This window comes from Acanthochromis polyacanthus, chromosome 12 (assembly GCF_021347895.1).
Source record: "Acanthochromis polyacanthus isolate Apoly-LR-REF ecotype Palm Island chromosome 12, KAUST_Apoly_ChrSc, whole genome shotgun sequence".
Taxonomy (NCBI): Eukaryota; Metazoa; Chordata; class Actinopteri; family Pomacentridae; genus Acanthochromis; species Acanthochromis polyacanthus.
This window is the reverse complement of record NC_067124.1, coordinates 34,897,170-34,917,720: the sequence shown is the minus strand read 5'-3', so window position 1 is coordinate 34,917,720 and position 20,551 is coordinate 34,897,170. Positions and strand designations below refer to the sequence as shown.

At 41.5% G+C, this 20,551-nt stretch overlaps 1 protein-coding gene across 1 annotated transcript in view; it reads left to right on the top strand.

The window, feature by feature from the left end:
• The window catches only part of itga8 (integrin, alpha 8), a 60,644-nt gene extending 40,788 nt beyond the window's left edge, over nt 1-19,856 (top strand). Inside the window, exons 17-30 of the mRNA XM_022196728.2 lie at nt 104-261; nt 2,051-2,182; nt 4,462-4,529; nt 5,033-5,180; nt 5,724-5,816; nt 8,685-8,764; nt 9,194-9,274; nt 12,711-12,816; nt 13,855-14,013; nt 17,653-17,769; nt 17,864-17,977; nt 18,125-18,226; nt 18,311-18,433; nt 18,526-19,856. Coding sequence (XP_022052420.2) covers nt 104-261; nt 2,051-2,182; nt 4,462-4,529; nt 5,033-5,180; nt 5,724-5,816; nt 8,685-8,764; nt 9,194-9,274; nt 12,711-12,816; nt 13,855-14,013; nt 17,653-17,769; nt 17,864-17,977; nt 18,125-18,226; nt 18,311-18,433; nt 18,526-18,615 — 1,571 coding nt within the window. The 3' untranslated portion in view covers nt 18,616-19,856. The remainder of the gene's footprint in view (nt 1-103; nt 262-2,050; nt 2,183-4,461; nt 4,530-5,032; nt 5,181-5,723; nt 5,817-8,684; nt 8,765-9,193; nt 9,275-12,710; nt 12,817-13,854; nt 14,014-17,652; nt 17,770-17,863; nt 17,978-18,124; nt 18,227-18,310; nt 18,434-18,525) is intronic.
• Nucleotides 19,857-20,551: the final 695 nt, after the last annotated feature.

Below are 20,551 nucleotides of genomic sequence, written 5' to 3'. Positions count from 1 at the left end.
CACCGGACTGGACCTTGTGGATTTAACGTGTATTTTTGGCTCAGTCTCCAACCTGTTCACTCACACTGTGAATTCTCCATCCACCTCTACTTCCTGTGTCCAGACCTGAGAGCCGAGCTGCACCTGGATTGGCTGAAAGGCAGCAGGGGCGGGGTTAAACGAGTCCTCTTCCTGGACACCCAGCAGCCTCAGCACACCGGACTCCTTAGGCTGGGCCACAACCGTCCACGTGCATGTCTGAGCTACATGATTTATCTGAAAGTAAGCAGTTACACACACGAACAAACACACAATTTTTGCATGTGATGTTGTGACTCTCATTCAGTGATTATAAGTGATTGTATTACCAATATCCACAATTGGGTCATTGCACATAAAATCAACCAAATCTGAAAAAGTTCCGACATGACCCCATAAGAATCAGCTGCTTTTCTGTGCACAATGACTTTAGTGTATTTACTGAAGTCCTGCAAAATTTGACCTTCATATGATGAATATTTTCAGAGTTACCAGTCCTCGAAGCGCAGAGAGGTTGGTCAAAATCTTTTCCAGCATTTCTGAGCCTTATAACTTTAGAAGTGCAGATGATAGAAATAAATTTTCAGGGATGAAAAACACATTTGAACTCTGTTATAATCTGTTTTACGTCCACTCCAGGTGTCACAATCTGAAGCCAACATCTTGTTTTTACTCAGCATGATTTTTTCCTATAACCTACTTACTATCAGTGGTTGGATCATATTCTCAACAACACTTTAACGTCCATTTGACGCCAGGATCGTCTTCTAGTTATTACTCCTTCTGTGTCAAAATAAGGTTCTACTATCAAAATATTTTGAAACTCACAAAATGCAAAATTTCACATAGAATTTCTTGAGCAATTAAAACAATGACAATGCTGATTGAGTAAGAGTACACAACATGCACAAAAGTGGTTTGCAGGTTTAACTTCCACTTTATGAGCAACATCTTCAGTCTTGATAATCACAGCGCCGTAAAAGTAGTGTTTATAGTGTTTTCCCAGCTGGCCATCCAGGGTCTGTTAGACATTAAACTGGTGCAGTTTGTTATATCCCACTCAAAGATGCTCAAAGTCGGTTGTTGAAAATCCTGCTGAACAATGAGAAAATGAATTTTAGGCGTTAGATATGACACCTGTAGTGGAAAACGTTGATTTGGTTGCAGATATTAACAGAGATCACCTTATAAGTTTTTCTAATCGTGCTAAAATATCTTCTGATTCTAAGGGGGTCAGGTGGGATCCACTGATTGATTTTTCATGGACTGACCCTGTCGCCGCTTTCACTACATTTCAGATCTCCACATCATCATTCTTCTTCAATGACAAATGATATCATTTTTACTACTCATGTGTTTCTGATCACAGATATCTACAAATCAGCTGCAGACCTGTGATGTGAATCATGGGTATCTGCAGCTGAACTATGACTAGTTGTAGTTCCAGCTGTATTTGAATGCTGTTGCAGGAATTCTGCTTTGTCGAAATGTGGTTCAAATATCTTCAGTTAGAGTTTGGACTTCATGGAATCACATTGCAGATTTTTGTAGTTACATCAGAAGCTACAGCAAGTGAGAAGCAATTTGTTTTTGAAACTTACTGTAACACCCAACTGTAACCGCACATGACAACATTTTACCGCCGTATCAGAGCAGTCGGAAGCCTAAGTTCTAGTAAATAGTGACCCCAAGTATGTAATGAGCAAAGATCTTGTTCTCCACAAATTCCCCTCTGATGAGCTCATAGCATTACTTAAAGATGCTATCAACCGCAGCAGCTGCCATTACTTCTGCTAACACTGTTGAAATACTTTGATGGACTCGTATCCAGTGGGATTATCGGACTACTTTTAAGATATCTGCTGATCAAAAATGAATCGAAAATACCTCTAACTGTTGTTTTGACTGGTCGGAATGACGTTATAAATATCTGTAATTTTAATTCCCGGTTGTGAAACTCTGCAGTTAAATGTTAAAACAGCTGAATTTGACTGACGCCACATTTTTCTCTTGCTCTGTTTCTTCGTATCAGGAGGACGATGAGTTCAGGGACAAGCTGACCCCCATCTCTCTGGCTCTGAACTACAGTCTGGCTCCTCCTCCTCAGGACCAAAACCTCCCACCTGTCCTCAACCACTACAGCAGCACCTTCCTCCAAGAGCATGTGGGTATACAGACCAAATGTACAGGTTTAATGTTGTATGTCAAAGAGGGATTCCTCCTTCGACGCTCCTGTTAAACGATTTTATTTTGGGGAGTTTTTCCAAATCGAGGGTGTTGAATGCTGCTCAGATTGTAAAGGCCCTCGGGGCAACTTTGTGGTTTGTGAATGTGGGCAATATAAATAAAAATGACTTAACTTGACTGAGTGTAACTCTCAACTGCCAAGTGTAAGAGCCCGAGACAATTTGATATTATATTTCATTCAGTCATTCTTTGATGAAAAATGCTTGCCTTGGACGCAAAAAGAAATTAAAATAACATCTGTCTCGCCTCATATCCAGCTCTGCTTTGGCTTTTTCCCGGTTTAAAGCAGTCCAGCTAACCTGTGAGGATCAAACAGTCCAGAACTTAACCACAGAAAAGGATCAGGAGTCTCTTTTGCAGCAGAACCTCCCTCTAAAAGCATATGCTACCATACTGTACGTACATGTCCGATGTTGTACATCAAACAGGAATTCCTCCTTCATTTTTCCTCTTAAAATGTTTAATTTTAAGGAGCTTTACTTGATCCAAATGTACGGGTAGAAGGTACACTTCACAGACTGTAAAGACCTTTGGGGCAAATTTGTGGTTTGTGGCATTAGGATATATAAATAAAAAAGACTCAACGAAGTCTGACTCTGAACACATACTGCCAAGTTTAAGAGCCCGAAACAACCAGGTATTATATTTCAGTCACTCGTTCTTTGATGGAAATGCTTGCCTTGGACACAGACAAGCTTACTCTCAACATCTAACTCACCTAATATCAAGCTTTTCCTGGTATAAGGCAGATCTCATAATGGGGACCTTTGCAGATCAAACAGATTTTGAGCCCTTTTTACCACAGTATACCGTATGTAGGTAATATAAACCGATTTATAAAATGAAGAAACTGCCTGCTGCACACCAAAACCCAGCTTCATTCTTTGGTATTTATTTATCAAACAAGCAAGCCTGATGAGAAATATGCACTCGTATGATTGCTAATCCCCTTGCAGAATGTGCTCAAATAAATACTATCCAGTTGTAAGTTCTTCCAGAGCTGAGTGTTGATGTGCATCATGCCTTTTCTTCATTTTTGATTCCAGTCCTGGACTGTGGATAACGCAAGGTCGTGTTACCTCAATAACCTTTAGAGCCCGATGGGTGCACTTTGTTTCCCTTCTTCTCAGCTGAATTGAGAAGTATTTATGGCAGCAAGGTGTTGCATATTTGAAATGAAACCATGCGGCATAGCCTTTCAAATGATGCTAGTTGCTCATCTTTGCGATAAAGTATCAGTGAGGAAAGCAAATTGGAATTTACATCAAACTGAATTATAGTCACAATAGCTCTGAATCAATCTCCATGTACATTACCCTGATTTTAACTACTCATGAATCAATTATCGCATAGATATATTAATATCTAGTTAAATTTACATCTGTTCAGGGCAATCAATGCATAGATACTCACATATCTATGCAAAAAATATGTAAATATATCGCAAGAGGCAGCATGCATTTGCCTGGTTTGCCGTTTCTGCAGGTTGGCTACTGTATGCAAATACTTCAGTTAATAAAATAATGAGATTTATTGCCATTAGGCACTAAGCACACAGTTTTTCCCAATTTCGAAGTCATACATTGTCCCACCATCATGGTTCTAATATTACCTGATTCCAGACAATCTTCCCAACAAAATTATGCAAAGATATCTCTTTTGCAAGCATTTTACAATAGGATACATGTAGAAACATAACAATCGCTTTATGTGAAATGTTAATTGTCCTTGATATAAAGGCTAATATAGGAAATCTGTAGGTGTTATCATATCAAATAATGGAAGATCTTGATAGCCAAGACTCTTCCTGATAAAATAAGAAACAGAATGTGTGGCGAGTCCTTATTTAGATCAAGATAAGAGCTTAAAAGTAAAGGCAGTGAAATTACACTTAAAAAAGCATAGAGCTCATAGGGAAAAAGAAGCGCTGCCCAAATTACCTTTAGTTTTTCATTAAAGAAGAAGAAGCAAAGGTTTCTTGTAATGTGGAATGTTACATGGCTTAATTATAACACCCACAAATGAGGAGTACAATCGAGACAGAATAAATTTTATTATAACAGTTCACTTTAACAATGCATACACAGCGTCTGCATCCTTGTGCGTCTCAATTTGTTTTGTCTCTATTTTTTGTTTTCATGATGATGTGTGGCACATTTTAAACATTTCCCCTCTCCGTGCCCCTCTTCCTCTCAGGCTTATATTCTACTGGACTGCGGTGACGACAATATTTGCATCCCCGACCTCCAGCTCTCTGCCAGCATGTAAGCCTGACACGGCCACGTCCTCTGACCCCGACCTGCAAACACTCAACACTGTCAAACAGCCACGCACACACACACACACACACACACACACACACACACACACACACACACACACACACACACACACACACACACAGCCAAAGTGAGGAAAATATGTCTGTTATTTCTCAAACAATGAGTGAAGTTTACATTGAAGTTGCTCACATTATAGTCACATTTACCATGTGGCGCATGTGTGTGTGTGAATTTATGTTCTCTCTGTAGTGTTTCCAGCTGTATGATATCGCCATGGCCGCTAGCGTTACACAAACATTCCGTCACCCTCTTCTGACTGACACATATGCACTGTTTGGGGTCACATCTGAGCAGATTGCACAAATTATTTTTGAAAAACAACTGCAGCTCAAGCGCTTTATTTTCTGTCTCCTCTCCGCGGCTGAAAAAGATTTCTCTCCTCTGCACTCTGTCGCCTTTTTCTTGAACAAAACAAACAAATGCAGGGACAGAACCGAGCTGGTGATCGGAGATGACAATCTGGTGATGTTGACCATCACCGCGGTGAACCGAGGAGAGGGAGCCTACGAGACGGAGCTCCACGCTCTGATACCCCCGGAGGCCGACTACATCGGAGTCCAGCGCAGGGTGGAGGTAAACACGCTCCTAAAACACACACGCATTCATCTGAAATCAATTACCCCGGCTTGATGTTAAGGTCCGGTGGGGTGAAAATAGATACAAGACTGAGACATCATGAAGCCAAAGCGAAGGAAGTGAGCTATTTGAAGCAGCAGTTACAGTGCGGCATCCTGTTGTGTCTCGGTGTTGTGTGTTTTGTGATTAAGGCTATCAGCAGGGTATGCTTTACTGGCAGCAGCCCAAAAGCCCCTATTATGATTTACAAGCTGCATTAGTGACCACGGAAATGGATGGGGTCAAGTTGTGCGTGTGCGTGTGTGTGTTTGCACGTGCGCTAATGAGTGTGTAATGGGGCTGTGTGATTGATGACATGGTTACTGTCAAAGCATTCATCACTCTTCTCTCCCCCGTCTCCCTCTCCTTCCTCCTTTGATGCTGCTCTACCTCCCTCCTCTTGTCCTTCTCTTTCGCCACTTGACTCTCACTGCTCCCTATTTGTCTCCTTCATTCACTTGCCCTTCTTCCCTCTCTTTTTCTTTCTTTACCCTCGTCTAGTCTCTCTCGGAGCTAAATTGCGAGTACAAGATGATCAATGAGTCCAGGATGGTGGTGTGTGACCTCGGGAACCCGATGGTGGCCGGGACAGAGGTGAGTTTTTGCAGTCAAAAGCACAACTTTTCAATAAAACATCCTTTTCGAACGTCTCACTGACTGGTCATCACCTCAACCCTCACTGCCCTCGCTCTGACTCCCATGGCCACGCTTGACACTCATCCATTTAGCTGTTGCGTGGCTGACGCGTGCAGGAAACCGAGGCTTAGTAAAGCAAAGAGAGTTCCCTTCCGACATGAAATCCTACCACGCTATCGTGCGTACGTGTGCTACAAAGCATCCGCGCTAATGTAAGGTTTTCCTAGAGGTGTCAAGGCCAGCCGAGAGGTGTAATCGCGCTCTGGAGGTGACACACGGACATTCTGATAAATCAATTATGTGGTCATGTTTCAGTGTTGGGGGAGGAGAGCATAAGTCATGTGAAAGGGACAAAGCATGTGCATGTGTTCGTTTATGTGTGTGTGTGCTCCCTTGCTGGCCAGATGTTTCCCATATTTAAGTCTCCTTTTGCCCTGTTGGACGTTCAGGAATCCATGAGCTTATGCAGAACATACCTCCATGTACCCCATGCAGACTCTGGTTGTATTGTGCAACTAAAATGGTCCTCATCGCTGGAGTTCATTCCTCCTGCCACAGCTGCAGCGCCTCGCTGAGCCGAGCGATTGGTGGCAGAGGTGCACGCCTGAAGGAAAGCAGATTCTGGCTTCGGTATCAATGCCCATCTGCCTGCCTGCATCTCTTTTCCTTCTGTCCTAATTTCAGTTTATTAATGTTCATTAATCAGCTTTCAGTGGAATCCTATTGCAACTCTATGATCATACTGGATTGCTGTTTCACAAAATTATAGTGCTCCATTGATTGATTCCAAGAAAAATGTAACTGAAAACCACTAAATGAACTGTTTACATTTTTTCTCCAGAAGGAGAACAGATATACATACATCACATACAGTATATAATAGCACTTCACAGTGTGTTTTTCATTCACACACAGTGGTGGCACTGGCAGCAACTTGGGGTTCTTGGGAATTAGGCAGTGACGCTTCGGTACATGAAGGCATAGGGTATCAAACCAAGAACCTCGGGATTAATAGCTGCCCTGCGCAAGATTGCAGAAGGCTGTTGGAGACCATTCATGAAAGGAATAGAAACTGGACACGTTGCAGTCTTACCCGCGTCCCCTTTAAGTCAAAATTACTAATTTTCTTTAGATAAATACAATTGTGGTTTGGCAAAACGTGTAACCACGCTGACTGGCTGCGCTGCAATATGCCAACTGCACATGTGCCAGGGTTTAAAACTAATTTTGGTTATGAGTTGAGCCTTCAACGGGAGTTTCTCCATCATCTGCATCTTTAGAATTCATTATTAATAGAGTTGTAATTTATGTAGCCTTTGTTGGACTTTGGAGGAGCTTAAAATTTGTATGTGCTCTCCATTGACACAGTGTGGGAAGTTCTAAATTCTCCAGATATCCCTTCCTTTCTTCATCCAATGTGGTCGACACACCTCAGGAATAGTCACATTGACGCAGAGCTACAGTCTAATCTACAAACAGCTGCTACATCCTGAAAAAAATGCAGTGACAATTTTTTAGTAACATCCACAGGAGGCTTATGCAGATTTTTTGTTAAATATGAGGGGGAATGAGATTGTCTGCATAGATCAGTGCGTTCTTATTGTAGTATGAATAGACTCACCAAGAAACATTGAATTGGCATAAAACTGGTTCAGTGGCAATGGTCCAGTGACATTTTCTATATTCCAGCGGTGAGCCAGGCTGACAGAAAGTATTACAATGCCCATAGAAATCTCTCAAACCTCTGCTTCACCATAAACCACTTTTCTCACTCTTCAAACTCTCCAAACAATCATTGTTTTTCTAAATTACAACTAAATACACTGAGGCAAAGCTTTGACGCTGCCAAGTGGGCCAGCAGAAGCAGTGAGTGCAGTCGTATTGTGGCAAAATGATGATTTTTTGGAGTGCAGAGAGTATACGTCAACATTGCGAGTGCTTTGAGGAAATTCTGGTGGACGTTTTGATGATTCTCTCCACTGTGAAAATGCACAATCCGTCGCAACCAGCATAAATCCAAGCCGACCACGGTAACTGATCTCTCAGAGGGACCCGACTACAAACATTAACTACCACCTTTCAAGCCGTGAGCGTAAAGATTTTACAACAGTTGGTTTCAGACTTCTGTTTCGTCCTCCTCCTCTCCTCTCTGTGACAGGCAGCTGATAGTGACGACTTCTCCCCGAGTGACTCGTCCTCATTTGGTGCCTGTCTCTTTAGATCTTCCCCTTCCAGCCTCTGTAATGTGTCCCATAAAGATGGCTTCACTTTGTAGTCCGGCACCGCGCCCTGACTCCCCCACAGACCTGCCTCTTTAGTCTGCATGCTGTCATTTCCCTCGCCGGGCCGTGTGCCTGACCTGTTGTTCGGCGGCGCTCACACACGCACACGTACACACACACACACACACACACACACACACACGTACACATGTGCGTTCGCTGCCATGCAGTCGATGATGAACTAAATCCTGCATGTGGTTCGAGTTAGCCTGGAGGACAGGGGATTTAAAACCGAGGAGAGACAAGAAACCTAACTGTAGCTTTTAAGTGTGCGTCTGTTGTCTGGATTTTCTCAGATTTAAGATTCCTGCTGTTATCAACACACACACACACACACACAGAATCCTGATATTCTGCCTATGAAATAACAGCAGAGGATCTAGTTAACTGGGGTTTTACTGTCTGTTATTGGACACTTTAAGGCCTGATGTGGCTTTTGATGTGCACATGTATTTGTGGCTATCTGTCCTCTCTGTCATCTCGTTTTTGTTTTTTTTTAACATATCGTCTCTCTTTCTTCCATTTTCTCCACACTCCTGCCCAGCTGGCTGTTGGTTTGAGGTTTTCAGTCCAAAGGCTGAAGGATTCTGGGCCAAAAATCAGCTTCGAGCTGCAGATCCACAGGTGACACGCCCACCAAAACACTCTCACGCATACCTTCCTGTCTCTGACGCACACTCACAAAGAGCTGTTTGTCTTTTTACTGAGCCATGTAAATAAGTCCTGTGTCTGTCCTGGTCCCGTCACTGTCTGTGGCTTGATAAAACCGACCGCAGAGACAGAAGAAGACAGATGGCCCAGAGGAACTCCAGACAGGAGACGAGCTCTGCACAAAATGCCCACTGTTTGCTTCATTGCGTTAATCTCGATACATCACATCACTAGATGCAGATGGTTCAGTGCTGCAGGCCCTCTGCAAGGGGAATTCTTCTTAGAGTCTGCTGAAGATGAAAATACAGCTTTGTTTTGAGTTATTCTTGGATTCACTCGACATATATCACTGCCTCTTTTGTGCCTTTTTTTTTAGTTAAAACTCTCTTAATCTCTCCACAGCTCCAACAAAGATAACCCCGACAGCAACCTTGTCAGTCTGAATTTGTCCATCGTTGCCCAGGCTCGACTTGATTTACGTGGGTGAGTGTTTCCCTGTCAGACTGTGGCATCTTTTCGGAGAAACGGTGACACAGTCCTCCCAAAGATACCGTTGATCTGGTTGCACTCTAAGCTTTTTGGTATTTGCAGGATATTGCTGCTCCTTTTGAGATGTTTAAATCAGTGCGCCCTGTTTATATACAGACGGAAAACACATTTCTAGAAATAAATTTGGACTAATGGTGTGCACATGGGACATTTCCGAGATTTTGACATGTTCAAGGATGCCCCGTATTCCTGCTGATTCCCACACACCAGCACAGACACACACTGCAAAGCATGGAGCCTTGCATGGCATTGTTTGGGTGTGGTCAGTTGTACACACAAACACAGGAGGACCTGGGAGAGGAGGACTGATTCTGTTACACCCATCTAGCATTAAAAACTTTGCATTTTGTATCTTGAAGCGCTTTTGTCATACCTGGTGGGGGTATTTGCAGAAATCTGATGAAACTGCATCCACCTTTCATTAGAACATTACCCAAAATAAGACAGTTTTATTGGGTTTGTTCTGACGTGTGGTTCTTTGCATGTCCGTTAAGCTTACAAACATTACGCCTCCAGTTGGGGACTTACACATTTTTGCCCACTGAAGTCAGACTGTAGACTGCAGCAGTTGCATTTCCTCATCAGGAAAATCTCATTTTCTGCTGTTATACACATAATTTTCTGATAGAGAGGTGTCTGTCTGGTTTTACAGTTGAAATATTTTATATATCTCTTTCAAAAATATACCAGCAGTGGCTCTTTATTAGAAATACTTGTACAAACTAATATTATTCAGTTACTTTTGCATCAGAAGTGTTCAATATGTTTAACTGTTACTGCACTTCAACACAGTCTGATCTATTACTAACATTCTAACAATCTTCTGTAGGTAAATATGAAGAACAAAATATTAGAAACACATGTCAATATAATGCAGTCCCTTACAACTCTGCCTTTAACTCTTCACTAATAAAGATATAATTGAATTTAAGTATTTCCAGCAAAAAATGGAACATTATCAAGTATGTAAAAATTGAATTCATATCCGAGCAGTACAGGTGTGTGTAACTTGTAGACGTGGAATCACTACGGCCTTTTCTACCACAGGATCTTTCCCTGGAGATTAAGAACCTTTAGAGGAGCTTATTGTGTTTCTCCCACAGGGAACAAGGTCTAAATAGATTTCAAGGAAATTATTTTACCGCCCAGAAAGTCCCAGCTCAAGGGGTTGTACTTTATAAAAGTATTGGTACTTTCAAGGGAAATATTTCAGTATTTTATTTCAGCCACCATTTTGAAAATGCTGTAGCTGTATGTAAAATTTCAATTCATCAATATGGAGTAAAAAGATTTCATATAAAAATAGCCAACAGTTTTTTTTTCATTGTCTAATCTTCAGGAATCTTTAGATCCAAGTGGAAACAACCAGCCAACTTTAAGTTTCTTGATAAAAGGGAATCCTAGGACTAAAAAAAATCCAGTTACTTTGGGTGGAAACCATGAACTGTGTTTAAAAGACAGAAGTACTGTTTAAGTCAGAAAAACGAAGCCTGCATTCCTTTGAACAGCCAGCAGGGGGGGACTCCTCTGGTTGCAAAAGAAGTCCGATTGCATGGAAGTCTATGAGGAAATGACCTTACTTCTCACTAATTCTGTTACCTCAGTAAACATGTTTCTAATGAGTGTATGGTCTCCATCATTAGTTTCACTCATTTTTGAAAGCAGCACGATGTTTAATTGGTAAATTACAGTCCTATTTATGCAGAGTTCTTTAATTTTCCGTCCGATTCAAACCTTACTCGTCACATCTGATTTCAAAAGAGCAGAAAGCTAAACTTGAGACTTCAAAACAGAAGTCCACAAACCAGTGAGTGACATTAAAGTGGCTAACTCCATCTTTCACAGACACCCTATGGTGGACAAGTGGTTTCTAACCACACGACATAAAGGACAGTTTCAATTTAATGATTTCTTTCTACGGCAGGAAGTATGTGAAGTGTTGTGAACATACCCCTAACTGGCACTTCTAAGAGCCTTTTTGTTTCCATTGCAGTGTAGAATCTGACAGATTCAGATTGCGGCAAAACAACAACAAACACTAGTTCCTGGACATAACTCCGATTGTATGAGCATGCAGGAAATAGAGCTAGAACTACTCATAGAATAGAGGATTTGTTTTGTTCACCGACATGGTGAATTTTGAGAGAGGAGAAGATTGCTTCTCGACGAGGGCATGGAGTGGCCGAGAAAAATGGTTCTTGTTGTCTTCTCCGAGTTTAACCAATCAATGTTGAGCCACTTAGAGCAGTTTTTCAGGGTCACTCATAAAAGTCTACCCTGGAATAATTACTTTTTTCCTCCAAAAAACTGCCTTGAAAGAGGTAGCATAGGGGCAGCTGGGTCACGTACAAAGGTTAGGAGTACTCTGAAATGGTCTGCAAGTTCCTGCAGTAGAAAACAGCCTCATCTTAGCATGTTAGCCACTGTTATTATATAACAGACATCACGTTTAAAGCATCCTTGGACGTTGTTATCTGTCTGTGCTAGGAATTTTCTCTCATAAATTGACTGCACTGTAAAAAGAAAAAAAAAGAACAAAAATAAATAAAGCCACAATCCACCATCTGTCTAAGTTTTGTGCAAAGCAAAATGGTTCTAAAGTTTAAATGAAGCTGTTATGAGCTTAACTTACCCAAATCAATTAATTAATTTCCAATCTTATTGTCCTTTAACCCCTCTCGAAGCAGTTTCTGAGCATTTTTTTGCTCCCATCACCCATTTTTCAAGCTCCTCTGGATGTCCAAAAGAATGTTTTACATGCTGAATTTATCCTCCAACAACTTGTTGAAAAAAGGTTCCTTGTTTTTGAGCCATGCTGCATTTTTTTATTGGTCCAATATGTTTCATTGTGTTTTCAGTCTCTCTTGTCATCTCCTCTCTGCTTTGTTTAAATATGCCCGATATTTTTTTGGTCTCATTATAGTCAGTCATGTCTTCTGCATTGTGCTGAGGAGAACATTATTTTAGTTTTTTTTTTTAGAAATCCGGAGCAAACTGTTAAAAGTCATTTTGAGGAATTTTAGATTTTTTGCTGATGGAGCTAAATTGACTTTAATAGTTTAAGGACCAAAGTTTGATGATTCTGTCTGGGCCACAGTTTCTGGTTCCAACAAATGGTGTAATTTTGGTGAATTTTTTTCAAGAAACATGGCTTCAAGCAAGATTTAGGGATACCAGACTGTTTTTTGTGTGCCGGCTGGTTACACAGACAACCAGGCCTGCATGGGAAAAACCACACTTAAATGAACTATTACAGTGAGTCCACCCTCACTGAGTGTGTGAGCATGAGATTAAGATGGTCTTAAGAAGAAATCCCAACCTATTACTGTGAATATGCATCATTTTACCGAGCTGTTTCTTCTCTCTGCAGGGTGTCTCATCCCTCTCAGGTGGTGCTGCCATTCCCAAACTGGGAACCTAAAGAGAAGCCTGTCAAAGAGGACGAAGTCGGACCACAAGTTACACACATCTATGAGGTAAATGCAGGAGGGAAAAGGTGCATTCAGAGATGGGAAATAGGGAGTGAATGTGTTTTTGTTTCCATTGTTGCTGGTCAGAAAGCCAGTCTTAAGGGAAGGGAAGCTTAAATGAAGCTAACGAGAGGGTAGAAGGTGAACAGCAGCACACAGTAAAACACAGTAGCTCTATAAAGAATTGAGCTCTGGCTGATCAAAGGTCTGCAGCTCAAGAGTAATTACTGCCGTGAAGGCAGGAAAGAGCGAGAAGGAGGGAAAACAGGGAAGAGAATAGGCAGCGAGAGAGAGGACGGATGCAAATGTTGTTCTTAAGAGGGGACACGGTGTAGTAAGTAATAATCACTGAGGGGAAAAACAAGGTCAGAGAGAGGCACAGACAAATAGATAGAAGGAGGGCGACTGGCAGACAGGCTGGCGACAGTTTACAGTGTGTGCATGTGTGCGTCCGTGCTTGATACATGTGATTTCTTTTTTGTTTTAAATGGACGGCAGCTTCACTGAACCGGAGTGCAGCAGTGTCTGGCCTGTCCTGCAGCTGATAATGATTTTCATTTGTGCTGCTTTTCCCAGTGGGCAGCTGCTTCTAGTTAGAGAGGACAGAGGAGGGGGTTTTTTTCCCCCTTTTCTTTGCTCTCGCAGAATTCCTGCCCTGCAGCACCAGGATCATGTCCTGTTTGGATGACTTGCTTCAGTGTTAATGACCTTGTGTGAGGGTATAAATGTGTGTGTTAGAGAGAGAGAATACAGGACTGAGTTTTTAAAAAAGAAGAGGATTTCTTAAATTGATGGTTCATTTAAGCACATAAGTCATCGTAATTTTGATGTAGGATGATGAAGATGGTGATGCAGTAGGTTGGATGTATTTCAGTCCCCAGTGACTGAACCCCGCATTATCTTCATGAAAACACAGGTGGCCTCTGTCATCATGCTGCAGTTATGATAACCTGATTATAGCCTCAGCCACTTGAGACCTGCTAATAAGACAGAAAGGAATCAAATACTGACAACTGCCTGGTTTTTTTTTCTTCCTTTTTCCAGCTCCATAACTCCGGTCCCAGCAGTATTGGGGAGGCTGAGCTTCAGGTCGGCTGGCCGTCTCGTTTCCGTGACGAGAACCTGCTGTATGCCATGGATATCCAAACTGACGGACCAATTAGCTGTCGGACAAACACCAGCCTTAACCCGCATGGCCTTCAGGTACCACGGAAACATATGCACGCATATACAAGTTTAGGCAGGCAGCCACATATTTAAACACCAAGATGTAAACATGAATATATTTTTTGATTTACCCATAGACCTACTGCAATTTGGGCCTTTTATTTATATCCTCGCTAGTAGCGTATTCATACGTCAACTTCTCCATCATTTGTACCCACCTATTTAAAACTTAATTGCACCCGTTGTTCTGGCCGCTCTCCAGCTGGCTCAGAGCAAGGAGGATGAAGCATTATACTTATTAGCAGAAATGCGAGCCGGAATAGTTTCCAATATCTATTAAGCGATCTGCAGAGTAATTTAAAAGGAAAACATGAAGTTGTTTCAAAAATGGGGAGCTGTAATCATCTACGAAAACAAAAGAAGCCGTGCGTCAGTTCCTGTGCATGGACTGGACCGATTACAGAAGATTCTTATTTTATCTGGTCATCAGGATTGTTATTTTAAAGGATTTTTACACAGATTCCTTTGATTTAATACTAGTATTCATCAGTCAGTCAATTAATCAATTAGCTAATCATTGCAAAATTATAGCCCATTTGCAGACATCAGATATGTAAAATTGCTGCTACGTCAATCTGATAAAGCGATGGCATTCTGTCATTCACACAGAGGTCACATTAACATTTACACGTATTTGATGTACGCGTGAAACTGGACAGTACAGGAAGTGACAAAAAATACATTTAATATACTAATAAACGAAAACTATTTCTAAATTTAAAGCACCCTTTAAAACTGTGCAAATAACTATCATCCGACTTTATTTATGATTTCCTAAACTCTGAAATTTCTGTCATGTGTGATGATAATCTAACTGTTGCTTTATCAAAAATAAAAAGAGCTGTGATGGAACTCCGCTATGTAAAACATGATTTAACCGCAGCCTGTGACCTGATCCATCCTGTCTCCATGTTGGGGATAATTTCCAATTAAATGTAGTTAATGAAGTCACTGTTGTTCTCTACCTCTTTGGAGATGCTGATATGGATCCTGCTGCAGGTATTTAATAAACTCAGAGGAAAGACTCCTGCAAACAGCTGGAAGCAACAAAGTAAACCTTACCTCCTGTTTACATTTTCTCAAATCCCCAAATTGCGTGTATATTAATCAGGAAACATCTTAATCTGTTATAAACTCTGTTTCTGTTGCAGTAAAGTTTCTTTTTTGTGATGTTTTAATTATAATAGATGCGAAATTGTAGAGCAAAGCAAATGAGAAAGGCATTTTGAGATAACGTCATGGAAACTTTTGTGTCATTTGCTGTCTTTGTGATGTTTTTTGACCAGCATTGGTGCTGAAATATGAAAAAAAAAAGTCCCCAAATCATTTCACACATCTCAAAGTACTGTCCCCTAATGTGATTGTGAAATACAGACTTGCGCTAAGTGATACAGAAATGTTCCCAAGTCTGATATAGAAAGATTGTCTTCATGGCTTTTAAGCAGAAGTTACTGGGGTGTTTATTCAGACATGAAGGCGACATATTCAGATGCGGTCAGATTAATGGACAGGAGTGCACGTCTGAAAGGGGTTTAATTGACGAGTAGAATTATCTGTGGTTTGTTTCTTAAAGGCTGAAGTGACCGGGCTGCTAACCACTGAGCTGCAGCAAGAAAAATAAACATCGCTGTGCTTCCGAAATTAGTTGAGATGAGACAATTCATGTCTGTCCTACACAGAATGTTGAATTTTTAAAAAATTTTTAAATTAAAATGTTCAGTCAAGCTGTCCTCACTGGTCCTTATCCAAAGCCAAACTCCCGGAGGAGAAACATGAAAATCCATCTCTGTCTGTCTGTTATCTGAGAGCTGCTGAGATTCGAGGACACTCTTGCCTGTTATCCATCTAGTCTTTTGTTGTCAGCTCGATTGTGTGTCCAGGAAATTAAATCTCCTCAAATCCTTCTTCCAAAAGTACAGTTTTTGATCAGATTTCTAAATGTCACGCTAGTTTCTACAGCTGGGCATTCTGTCTTATTTTATTACATCTTAAAACATCTTTAAAATCCTACTTTACAAGCTTTCTGTGTCTTCAGGGTCCACCATGTCTTTCTCATGGGCTCCATTAGAGCCCATGTGCCGTACAGACCTCGATAAAACAACCAATATGTGATAATCTGTATTTTATGGGTAATTGTCCTTTAAAGGACCAAACACATGTTTCGTGTGGGAATGATTTAACAAAAACACTAAAGACTGTGAACACTTGAGCATTGTTCTTGTTTTCTGTTGTTCATCCTCACCTGCAGTGGATCTTCTCTCTAAAGCCCTTTTTGCACAGGAATGTAACCTTAAAACCCAGACTAATTTAAATTAATAGCCAATCCTGTGCAAATCTACCATGTGTGTAATTTGTAAAGTGAAAATTCCACTGCAAATTTCTTACAATCCTTTGCCAAACACCACAGTATTTCCTGTGATATTAGCTCTGAGGAAATTGGCATCTTGATCATTTTGGCTCTTTTACGGTTTGTTTTTGTTGTTTTAGCTGCAGTTTTTTCCTTGCTCAATAACTATGGCGCTCACATTGGCACTTTTAAGGGGAAGTTTGAAACACTCCGGGATATGCATGTTGATGCATTTGCAGTCAGAAGAGTGCATATCAAACAGTATTTCAATGGGTGACAGACAGAAAATCTAAGAAGTTGATGTCAGAAGTGGGATTCAAACCCACACCTCCAGGAGAGACTGCAACCTAAACAAAGCACCTTAGACCACTCGGCCATCCTGACTTGAATGAAAAAGAAAGCTAGTTTGAAGCCTGCCATGAGTCCATCTTTCAGCAAGATCAACAGTTGATGTATCCGGTAGTCAATGTCAAAGTTGGGGTTAAACACAGACTTTGCTTATCCAGTGCAAATGTGCCACACAAAATACAGACATAGGACATAATTTCAGAATCTCATGACATCTCCAGGTAAAAATAGTCCCATGTAAATAGAGATTAGATGGAAGAGTGGACCAAAATTGTGCCAATATAGTGCTCCTCGCATCATAACAGAGCCACTAAATCCCTTCACTGTAGGAGTCAAGCATTCACGCCTGCACTGCTGTCTTGTTTTGCGATAGCAAAGTTGCCCTTTTAGCACTTTTTTCCCCATCTTTGTAGACCAGTGACGCTGTTACTCCACTACTATATTATACATGTTTTCCTGTTGCTGCTGGCAGTGTGATCACATCCAGCTCTGACATTTTCACTCACGTCAGGAAGAAGTGTGCTTCTGTTTTTCCTTTGATATTACGCTAAGCATCACAGTCATTCACCACAATTTCTTTCACTCTTTATTGATTTTTTTTTTCTCAGATCTACATGCAAATACCACTTGAGGCACTGTTCCCATTGAAACATCGTCCAGTTGAGCTGCTTTTGTGACTGAACCTTCCGTGCCTTAACCATCTTTCAAAGTCACTTAGATCTCTTTGTCTTGCCATTTTTATACATACCATTGGCATTTCTGTACATACCACAGAGCATGACTGTCCCAAACTGGTGTGAAAGACCCTGCATTTGTTTACTTCTAATTCAGTCACTCGTCTATATTGCATACCTTTGACTGTGAATTCCTTGTTTTATATCACTGAACCACAGCTTTATAATTTTCCTGGTCTGTTTCAGATCTCCAACGTCCAGGACACACCGGAACTCCTTGGTTTCTTGAGGAACATCAGCGCTCCTCCTCACCGCCACAAGCGATCCGTCAGCACCGCCCAGAGTTACAGCAGCAAAACCCTGGTGAGCCGCACGCACACATGAATTCACAAAAGAAAAACAAAATGAACCAAATGTTCATTCTCAGGTGTTTGACTTCTTTCCTCTCTTCATGCAGAATTGCACCAACATCTCCTGTCTGAAGATCATGTGTGTGGTTGGGCGGCTGGATCGAGGGCAGAGCGCTGTGGTTAAGATCCGGTCCAGACTCTGGGCACATACTTTCCTGCAGGTCAGTGTCTAATTTGTGGTAATTATTCACAGTTTTTGGCTTTATAAATTTAGAGCCCACCCAGATCTCCAAATTAAGACTAAGTAAGATCAAATCTGCAAAATGTCGCCTTTTGAATGATGTTTTTTTTTTTTTTTAATTTTATAGAGGCGAAATGACCCCTACATTCTAAACTCCACTGTGTCCTTCATGGTGCTGTCCATGCCTTATCGCATCCAACCCGCCACCCTGCCTCATCACAAAACCTCGGTAAGATGAAAACAGCTCTAAAGGTTTGTGTGGTTTCAAGAAAGAACCAGAAATGTAGCAATTCTGCATCTTTTTTTCCTGCAGATGGGGACCCTGGTGTTATGGGGGACTCCTGATGTGTCCTTCGCGGTTCCTCTTTGGGTCATCATCCTGGCCATCCTGCTGGGGCTGCTGGTGCTCGCCATGCTAACGTTAGCCATGTGGAAGGTACTCACGCAAACACATACAACCCTTGACATTCTCTGCGGTAGTTTAATTATCTAATACTTCACTAATCGGTTAATGTGATTCCCCCTCAGTGTGGCTTCTTCGACCGGGCGAGGCCGCCAGCAGACGATGACATCTCCGACCAGGAGCAGCTAACGTCTGATCAAACAGGAGACGCCTAAATGACAGCTCCTGATTGGAGGACTGCGGTTTTGGGAGGGACGTGCACCTTCTGAGTACCTTTAATCAGATCTGTGATCTGTATTAGCTCCTTGGCTGGAGGCCTAATGCCCACTTGTTAATGAAAGTGACTGACAGGACGAGCTGAAGGCAGCAGCGCCACACAGACTGCAACCAAAGAACAGCGTCCAAAGCAGACAGAGCGGGGCCAACACACTTAACAGGCTCAATCACACACACATGTCCGTTGTTTATCCGTTGTGATGAAGCACCAGAAGTGAAGACAGAACTTTGTTGTGAAGACAATGCTTTAAATGTTTTTGTGTGTCTTTGTTCGTGAGGCACAAAGAGACTTGAGATCAATGCACAAGTGCTTTTGTGTGAGTGTGTGTGTGCAGGTACTGTATATATGTATGTGTTTATTTCGGTGCCACTTGTGTCGCCCTTCATGCAGTTATAGAATTATTTCACCACCACCAGGTTTAATTTATCCCACTGAGCTGTATATCATTCACACACACACACACACACACACACACACACACACACACACACACACACACACACATGGGTTGCAGCCACGCGCTTAAACAAAAAGGCACAAAGTGTAGTGAAGTGTATATTTATGAATGTATGTGCAATACTGGGGCATTGCGTGATACTGAGGCTTGTTTACACTGGCATTATTTTATTGGGGCTTAATGTTTTCATTGTTTGTGTATATATGTGAGTGACTAATTAGTATATTAGGCATTAATATTTGCAAGCAACAAAGCATTTCTGTCCACTGATTTAAGGCACCACATAGCATTTAAAAACGTGAGGAGACAAATAACAAGTAAATTATTATTGTCTTATAGTGACTATAGAGTTTTATCTGTGTGGAAACAGACCGTAACTTCACAGCTCTGCCCCGCTAGGTAAAGCTTTGCATGGATGTCTTTTCCAACACTGATAAGGCTTCAGAAAGTAGCTGCAAAGATAATCAGTCCATCACTTTGTAGACAGTCTGAGACTGTGTACATTACTGCACATACTGTATGGCATTTAACAGTGAGATTCATGTTTGTCTGTTGTTTATCTGTTATGGATGCATCACACAGGCAGGCAGAACAAAGCGGTCAAAGCATCAGCAGTACCCTGAGTTTAAAACTAAATCTTACTGTGTTATGTTGGAGTCGTTTCTTTCGGTTTTGTATCATGAGTGAAGTTTTATCGGAATAAAGTGCTGTTTGACTAATGATTCTGTTCTCAGGGTCACTGGACTCCACATTTTCCTGTTCAACATGAACATACAGAGTAAAATCATATGTGTGTTTTCTGAAAAAGAGCATGAAAATGTAAAATAATTAAAAATGTAACAGTAACTTACAGACACATTGAGCATTTTCCAATTTGGTAGCCTGTAATTGTTTGCAGTGTGCAGGTTACATAAACATTGTAGTATTTTTTAACAGTATATGTACACTTTGTACGTAATACATGAACGCAGTTATAAATAGTATATTTCTGTACATGTCTTCCTGAGATGCATTTTTTCCTAGTCAGTTCTGCTTAATAGCATCTCAGTGTTCAAGGCTGAAGTCGCCACCTCAGAGGAAGGTCTCTTGCTCCCCCAGGTGGAGCAGAGAAGAATTGAACCTGAGTTCCTGCAGGAGCGACACTGTAAAACCTGAAGGAGACAGTTTCTTCTTCAGTGTGAGGCAGAGCAGCGTCCACTGTGGCCCTGACCGCTACAACACTCTGTGGTGATACACATAATATCCGTATAAATGTCAGCAATGGTAATGATTTAGCTTTAGTGTGTCTGTCTTGGAGAAGTGGAGTCCTCCTTGGTCTGATCCATGGAGACCAGCCTTGTTCTTGGTCTGCTGGAGTGTTTGATGGACATGTTGCTACCAGAAGTGCTCACATTCATCAGGATGCTCTTGGTGCTGA